Source organism: Rhagoletis pomonella, unplaced genomic scaffold (genome assembly GCF_013731165.1).
Source record: "Rhagoletis pomonella isolate Grant_MI unplaced genomic scaffold, Rhpom_1.0 Rhpom_scaffold_00188, whole genome shotgun sequence".
Taxonomy (NCBI): Eukaryota; Metazoa; Arthropoda; class Insecta; order Diptera; family Tephritidae; genus Rhagoletis; species Rhagoletis pomonella.
Genome location: NW_023458742.1, coordinates 119,901 through 129,084, shown reverse-complemented (window position 1 = coordinate 129,084; position 9,184 = coordinate 119,901). Strand labels below are relative to the sequence as shown.

The window sequence follows — 9,184 nt, the reverse complement described above, 5'->3', positions numbered from 1 at the left end:
TTTCTAACCACGTGTTTTTCGCTATGCCCCCTGGGGCCACCAATTTTGGGGATAATAGGTTCGCCCTATTATCTCCAGAGCTGAAAACTAAACGCAAAAAACCAAATTCTATTCCACTGGACCATTTTCCGGATTTACCGATTGCCAAAAAGGACGATCCAAAATATTTGATAATGTCATCGCTGGATGAGAAGAAGCCTCTCGCGTCCCTTTCGTGTTTTGCTGTATACAAAGGAATTCAAGCTATAAGTAAGCCGGTAAATAATATTTCTGAGCTCCGCGACGGCAGTCTTCTGTTACTGGTGAATAACCCAAAAACCGCGGAAAAATTTCTGTCTGCCAAACTGCTACCCGGATCCGGCCCAATCAATGTCAAGCTTCACAGTTCTCTAAATTCGGTTAAAGGGACCATTTATGCTCCTTTTCTCTGCCAACTATCCGACGAAGAAATTGTTGAAGGTCTTAAGGATCAAGGGGTTTCCTCTGTATTTAAGTTCACACGAATTGTTGATGGCTGTCGTAAGCCTTCGGGAGCTATATTACTAGCTTTTGATAAGTATAATCTACCTGAAATAATTGAAGTCGCCTGGAGAATATTAGATGTCCGTCCGTATTTTCCTAATCCTATGCGGTGTAAGCTTTGTCAAATCCTAGGACACACTGCCAAACATTGCCGTAATTCTCCTGCCTGTGCAACATGCAATCTTCCTCCTGATCACATCTCCCCAACAGACTGCTCAAGAATATTCTGTGCCAACTGTTCAGGTAATCACCCTTCGTCCTCCAACGTTTGCCCCAAATTTCAGCAGTCTAAGGAAATCCTTAAAATCAAAACTGTATCTAAATGCAGTATGCGTGATGCCGTTAACAAATATAAAAATCAGCTCCCCTCCACTCCTAATCCTAATTCGTTTGCAAACATAGCAAAAAAGCCTAACCGCAATATTAATGAAACCTCCAGCATAAACCTAATCAACAATTCATCTTCAAATATTAATTTAATAACACCTACCAAATCAACTGATACCACGAAAATAACAACTTCCCTTACTCCATCTACTCCTTCAAATTTCTCCTCCCCCTCTCCTATCTTCTCCCCTCTGTCTAGTTCTTCCCCACCCGAAAATCTTTCCCTCCCATTAAATACTAACCTTAACCTTCCCTCGATTTCGCAAGTTTCTCCTCTTTCAGATGCTCATAGTTCACCTACATCATTATTTACAAATCAGGAAATTTATTCATATCCTAATACATAGTAATGTTAACTAGTACATACATATCTACATATATATTTCTTCTTTTACATGCACTCCAATTATTTTGATATCTCGTATGATCTCTTTTCTTAAGTGGAATATTAACGGTTATTTTAATAATTATGTTAATCTTGAGTTGTTAATAAAAACCCTTAACCCATCTGTGGTGCTTTTAAATGAAACTCACTTAGCCAGTGGCGTGTCAGCACATACCCCTAAAGCCTACATAGGTTATTTCTATAATCTCCCTCACAATGCTATTTCCAACCAAGGTATTGCTATCCTTGTGAAGAGAAACCTCCCCCACATTCCCATTCCCCTCCCCCTTTCCATTATTGCCTCGCCAGCAATAGAAATTCAAACCCCAAATAAAATTTCAATAGCCTGTGCTTACTGTCCTCCTAACCAATTTTTCACAACTACAGACTTTACTAATCTTTTTCCACCAGGCCCTCACCCCTTTATTTTGGCTGGCGACTTCAACGCTTGGAGTCCACTTTGGGGTTCTGTTTCGGCGAATGCCAGAGGACATGCCATTGAAGACGCCATTTTATTCTCCAACAGTGTTATTTTAAATGATGGATCCCCTACCCACTTCTCCACCCATAATACCTTGACCCATATTGATCTTACCCTCTGCTCTGCATCCCTGTCCCCCAAAGTGTCATGGCGCCTCTTAGAAGACCTTCATTGTAGTGACCATTTTCCTATTGTTTTCACTATCCCTTCCCGTCCTTTAAATTTTTTCAAACCTAGGGTCTACTTCAAAACTGACTTAGCTGACTGGGCAAAATTTGAAGACGCCTGCGAAACTTTTTCTTGCTACTTTCCTGTTTCGTCTAACATCAATCAGGAAACATCCTGCATTCAAAAAATCATTCGCTCGGCAGCCAACAAAGCCATCCCACTTACACCAACTATACCAATCCGACCAAGTCCGTTATGGTGGAGCAGCGAACTTTCAAAATTAAGAGAGAGCAAACAACATGCGTGGCGTCAGTTCAAGCGCAATTATACCTCCACAAACCTCATTCTGTACAAGAAAGCCAACGCGCTTTTTCGCCGTAGTGCTAAAGCTGCCAAGGTCGCATGCTTCAAAAAATTTACCAGCACCATTACTGCCTCTTCTGGTACTAAAAAAGTTTGGGCTGATATAAGAAAGCTTACAGGTCTACCCTCGCATTCCCCTCTCTCCTTCCTAAAATCCCCGAATGGCAATCTACTATATCCTCGTGATATAGCTCTAGAATTGGCCTCTCATTTTGCCAACTCCTCTTCTGATTCCAATTTTCCACCTGAATTTACAGCTAGTAAGCTTGCCCTACTCCGCTCTCCTCGCCCATCCCCTAATGGACTGACGTCGTCGGCTAGACAATTGGATGCTGATCTTACCTTGCTGGAACTACGATCTGCCCTTTCGGCGGTTAAAGGTAGAACCCCGGGTTTTGACAAAATTTCATACCCCATTATAAATCATCTTCCTAAGTCCCTTATTTCTCGCCTTCTCAGACATTATAATAACATATTTAAAACAGGCCACTATCCCCATCTTTGGAAAACTAGTTCAGTCATTCCCATTTTAAAAGTTGGCAAACCCTCGTCTGAAGTTAACAGTTATCGTCCCATATCTGCTCCCTTGCTTGGGTAAACTGTTAGAGAAAATTATTGCTACCAGACTTTCATGGTTTGTAAACTCAAACAAATTCATTCATCACAACCAGGTTGCTTTTAAGAAAGGTCAGGGTACGCTTGATGCCCTCTTACATCTTGACCACGTTATTTCTGATGTCCTTTCCTGTAGGAATCATATATCTTTGCTATCACTGGATTTTTTAAAAGCTTTCGATCGCATTGGAATCCATGTAGTTTTAAGACAACTAGATAAATGGAAGGTTGGGCCGAGAATCTACAATTTTATAAAATCCTTCCTGTCCAATCGTAAGGTTAGTAAAGGTTAGTAAGTTAGTAAGGTTGATAACGGCACACCGCAGGTTTCTCCCCTTTCTGTTATTCTTATCAAAATAGCTTTCGATGAACTCAGTGTCATTTTTTCGGATTTTCCGACGGTTTCCCATCAAATATATGCTGATGACGTATTATTATTTTCTAAAAGCTCTGACTTGCACACAGTAATGTCTACTTTTTCAAATATCCTATCCCGAATTTCCCATTGGTCCCTTTCTTCAGGCGCTTCTATTTCTTCTAGTAAATCTTAATTACTCCATATTTGTAAGAAACGTAGTTGTTCTATTCCTTTGTTAAATTTTAATGGTGTAAGCATTATTTGTGAAGATTCACTTAAGTTTTTAGGTTTAGTATTAGATTCTAAGTATTCTTTCAAAGAACACTGTAAATACGTAAGACAAAAGCTATATGTTAAGTTAAATATTCTTAAATATCTATCTTGTAAACGCTCCTTCATCGGCTCGGACTTACTGATCAATGTCACTAAGGCTCTCATCTCTTCTATTGTCAACTATGGTTTGGAAATATATGGGCTGTATGCTAAAAACCACCTCAAGATGTTGGCTGCACCTTACCACACTGCAGTCCGCCGTTCTATACGTGCATTTCCTACGTCGCCCATCAAAAACATTCTGGCAGAAGCAGGTTTACCTTGCCTTTTCGACAACATGGAAGACAGTATAAGAAAACTTTATCCCAAGCTCATGCTCACATCCTACATCTTTCTGAGAAAGGATTTTCATTCGGCAACATCACGCACTCGAACTCCTAAAATATCTTCAGCTATCTACATGTGTTCTATCTACGCAAAAGAGAATTGCTTGCCGGCCAAATTATCGCTACCAAGATACAATCTTCGTCCTCCTTGGTTGCTAAATAAATCTTCTTTGATAAACGATTTAAGCTATTTCCAAAAGTCCATCACCACATCTGCTGAATACAATGCTTGTTTTTTGGATATATCAGCTCGTTCTAAAGCTACTGGTTGGCAACTGCTATTCACTGATGGCTCTAAGGCAGATTACACTTCATTTGCCGTTGTTAAAGAAAACGGTGAAAATGTATCTTATGGTTTACTTTTTCCTTTTTGTTCTATTTTTACTGCTGAAGCTACTGCCATTCTCCACGCCATGCAATATGCTACAAAAGCTTATGGCAAATTCATCATATGCTCGGACAGTCTATCTTGCTTCCAAGCTGTAAAAAACCTGAATAATCACAACTACATAATTGGGTGCATAAGAAATATCATGGTTATCCACCCTCTCAAAATTAGGCTCATGTGGGTGCCTGGGCATACTGGCATCAGCGGCAACATTTTTGCAGACAAAGCGGCAAAAGATATGAGCTTCACTCCTGTTACGACTTCTAGTTTATTTTGTAAAAATGATATCCATCGATTTATTGTGCAGCAGAGACAAGACAAGATACTTTCTGAGTGGGTGAATTACATGCATCATTATGCTAGAATCAACCCTAGCCACACCAAACCTTGCTACCCATCATCTATTCCGTCCAACTACATCACGCCTTATACGAGACTCCGTATCGGTCACAGTATCATTACGAATGCTCATCTGCTGCAAGGAACACAACCCAATTTATGCCCATTTTGCGACGCCCCAGTCAGTATGCTACACCTATTGGTTTTCTGTCGTGAATTGGGAGTTCATAGACGGCGAAATTTTAACTATACTGATCCCTTACAGTTACTAATGAATCCTTCCCATGGTAACGTCTCTAAGATATATAAATTCCTTAAGGACTCAGATCTTCTCCGTCGTATATAATCAGTCAAGTCCTCACTGGCCAGCCGAAAGCCTATGTAGCTAGTGCTGCGTTCTTTAGTTTGTATAATAATATTGTATTTTATTATATAAGCTTTGTTAAAATAAAAAAATAAATAAATAAACCAATAGTATACACATATATACTTAGGTGTATATTTACATACTTATGTATCTTTCTTTTAAATTTTCGGTTCGTTTTGGATCTTTGAGATTTTTTTTTTCACCTGGATCTCATTTGACATTGCAAACGCGCCAAGCGTCCTATATGTTAGATAAATAGATATATACATAGCCATAGATAGGTAGGAGTGAATACTTGAATTTTGTAAGTTAAGGAAACCCTAGTTCTTAGTAATTAAAGTTGGGAATAAAGTTTAGCTTAGTTAGAAACATTGATAGGTAGAAGTGAATACTTGGATTTTGTAAGTTAAGAAAAGAAGAAAAGAAGAAAGAAGAATTGAATTTGTGAATAAGGTTTAGTTGTAGCTGCATTTATATATATATAAATAATAGACTATGTATAGTATATGTTTGGAGGAAATATATGGATGATGTGATCAGGATTGAAAGAGAAGTTATGGCTTGCTGATTCTTTATATTGGTGTGGGTGTGTTGCACTGGTGCAACAGGGGGGAAATGGGTGTCGACACTGATTGACGTTACTGATTTGGACATGACTTGTCAATAGACGTACGAACTAAGGTCAGGTTTAGGGGACTTTGCCAATTGTAGGAGTCACGGCAAAGTCCAAAACTACAAGATGGGCTGACTCCACCTGACTCGGACGGGCCTCGTCTATCTCCTTTATATTTCTATTCTCCCGGTTTTTCAGTGACTTTTCCCTACAGGCATGATGACAAATTTTGTTTATGTCAGCTGCAAGTAAGGTGGTTGGAGGGTTTGTTAGATAATTAACTATAAAAAATGAAGAACCAATCCAAATGATAAACATTGTGGATATTGTAAAAATATCACTGTATAATTGTGAGTGTGAGTCACTGGGTTTATTGTTTATCATTTCTAAATTATTACAGTTGAGACACTTGAAGTTGTGGTAGATGAAGAGTGCTACAACAGGCTCTCTGAAATTGAAGCAACTTCTCCTTCGCCTGAATTTTTAATACGGGAGGAGTGTTCTTCAAAACCTTCGAAAAAGCGGAGGGAAAAAAAAGAATGTTAATTTCCAACATGAATTTATGGAAGAATTTGCGCGGCCAACCAAACAATCGCTTTGGAAATGAAAGAGCTGAAAGAGGATAGCAAAGAAGTCTTGCAAATTGAAAGGGATCGGAATGCTATTCTCGAAAAATTTCTGGAGGCTTTCAAACAAAATAAGTAAAAAAATTTCGGGCCATTTCCAAATTGCAGGAAGGAAATAAAAGTGCCTTATTGTTTAATTTAAGTGTCCTCCTTAATGTTATTTGGGGATGACCCTAAATAAAATTACTTATTTTATAAATCTTTTTGTTTGGTAAATTTATTATTTAAATATAATTGATAGCTCAACGAAAACCGTGTAAAACAAAGTTCGGAATTTTGTAGAAAATTTAGAAAAAATTAAATTGTCACCAAAATACAAGTTTTTTAACAAAAATTTTAGGAATGCTTGCAATTTATGTACAAGAATTTAAAATGGGCTATAAAGCTTCATTAATAAATTTGGGAAAATTTGATTTTGTCTAAATTTTCTACAAAGTTCTGAACTTGGTTTAATAGTTTTCGTTGAGCTATCAACTATATTTAAATAATAAATTTACCAAACAAAAAGGTTTATAAAATAAGTAATTTTATTTAGGGTCATCCCCAAGTAACATTAAGGCGGACACTTAAATTAAACAGTAAGGCACTTTTATTTCCTTCCCGCAATTTGGAAATGGCCCGAAACTACACCCTTGGCCAAAACTATTAGGGACCCCAACGTAACACTATTTTTTTTTAATTATTCTTTTGTTTATTTAATGTTTAATATTTCTTTTATAAACTCCTGGCTCACTATCTAACAAAAAACACATAAATCCAAATTCTAAATTTTTTGAAAAAATATAACAGTTCTGCAAACTTTAACCAACATTTCCAACTTTTTATTCAAAAGGTTTGGAAAAAATTAGGTATGAAGTTTTGTAGCCCATAAAATTTTAGTATACATAGTAGTATTTAGTAGTTACTAAAAAATCCCGTTGATTTTTTTCGTTGACGGTATTGGGCATTTTCTTCCATATAAAATTATTTTCATCCATATAAAACAAAAAAACAGTAGTTTTGAGTATTGTAGGGCGGTTCTGGTTGCTGTCGTAGATGTTCGATTTCAAAATTGGTTTGGATTTGGATCCAATTGTTGTTGATGCTATCATAACGTTCATTAACAAAATTGTGCAGGATACAGCAACATTTTATTATTGACGTTGCATTTTTGATGTCATTATCAATGCCTTTACCAATTCTTCTAAACCTTTCTTTCAAGTGGCCGAAGGCATTCTCTACTACTCTTCTAGATTTGGAAAGTTGATAATTAAACACCTTTTCGCTGTTTCCGGCTGTTGCGTTGTAAGGATAAGGCTTCATTAGAAATTGCGTAAAGCGAAATGCTGTTTCTCCCAGCACAACGATTGGAACATTTGTGCAAGATATTGGTTTCGCATTCTCGCTGTGAAGAGGGCTTTGGAGAATTAATTTTAATGATGATTTTTAGAAAATTTGAGAATCGCTGCAGAGGCCGGGTGCTCCAACATTTATATACATAAACCTATACCTATGAAAAAGTAAGTTGAGCATTTTCATCGAACGTATAGATATACATATGACACGGTTACCTGTAGTCAACGAGGGCTAGTAAAACCATTGAGTACCAACCCTTATAATTATGATAGTCTACAGCATCAGCGGCTGATGGTCTTATTTCAATGTGGCATCCATCTGAAGTTAATCAAACTAGTTTTTAATTTTTGAACACTAGTTACATTATATGTACAACTTACCGACAGCGCCGAGACATTGAGGAAATCCAATTTTCTCAAATCCCTTAACACACTCTTCAATTTTTTCTTGCGTAAGGAATGTGCTGGGTAAATACTTAGGGGCGAGCTTGTCCCATACCGCAGAACTAAAGTCTATTAAAATATTACATACGCTTCCTTTTGATACTCCAAACAGCCGGCCGATTGTCCTGTATTCAGCTGAGGAACCAAGCGCATATAAAGCAATCGCGACGCGCTTGTCTAAAGGGGTGCATTTCCTAAAAGTTGTATCGGCTTTTGCAATGGACGTCACTTCGTTGCATAAAAAGGCGAAGGATTCGCGGCTCATTCTAAAGCACTCCTTAAAAAATTGGTCGCTGCTGGCAGGAATGTCCAGCTCCCATAACTTGCCGTGTCTCGCCTACAATACACATAAAAGCGGTGATTATTATATTCACTAATAAAAAAATAGCTGCTATAATTGCTTACGTGTATCTACAGACGCTTTCGCGTGTTATTCCTTATTATAAAATATAATAAAGAGCTTCGCATTCGTATTGCTGCCATAATTTTTTTCAATCTCAGTAGCCGCCTTTTTCGGATCTCTTCCAACTGTCTATTACTGGAAGCCAATTGCGCAATCAACTGAACTATTGCATCTTTTTGCCTTCTTTCCATATCGTTAATAATTAATAATAATTTAGCAAACGAAAAACACTTAAATGTTCCCCCAAACTATTGTCCATGAACAAAAAACTTGTCAAAACAATCTTGACAGCTGATTGTCAATTTTGCAGCCAAACTCCTATATGTGAACGGGTAGTTTAGTTGACGCAGATTTATTGTTAATCATTTTATATGTGAACATAATTGGGGTGTTCACAGTTCGTTCCAAATAGTGTCTCAAAATGTAGACGTCTACATTTTAAGACGTTTTCTAACCGTAAAATCTGTGGTGTTGTTGTTTCCCATACAAAATTGGAAAACGACGCCGTCTACATTTTGTCACACTCAAAGGTATGTTTTTTACGCGTCTACATTTTGCAACCTCGCAGCAGGGTTGCTTTATGGCAATACTAATCACATTTTTTTATTTATTGGGCACGTTTTCTGTATTTGCATTTAATTTGAGCGCAATTTCTGATGAAAAGAAACAAATCAAGGAAAAGAAATAACAAATATTACGAATTGGTAATTAAGTTAAATAATTACAATTTTT

At 37.4% G+C, this 9,184-nt stretch overlaps 1 protein-coding gene across 1 annotated transcript; it reads right to left on the bottom strand.

Annotated features, from left to right (window-relative positions):
- Positions 1–7,668: 7,668 nt before the first annotated feature.
- On the bottom strand, positions 7,669–8,314 carry LOC118750273. Its single transcript, XM_036484996.1, has 3 exons — positions 7,987–8,314; positions 7,822–7,924; positions 7,669–7,760 (listed from the first exon to the last, which is right to left on the bottom strand). Exons 1-3 carry the CDS (start codon positions 8,312–8,314, stop codon positions 7,697–7,699), a joined length of 495 nt encoding a protein of 164 aa, XP_036340889.1. The 3' UTR covers positions 7,669–7,696.
- Between the last annotated feature and the right edge of the window lie 870 nt (positions 8,315–9,184).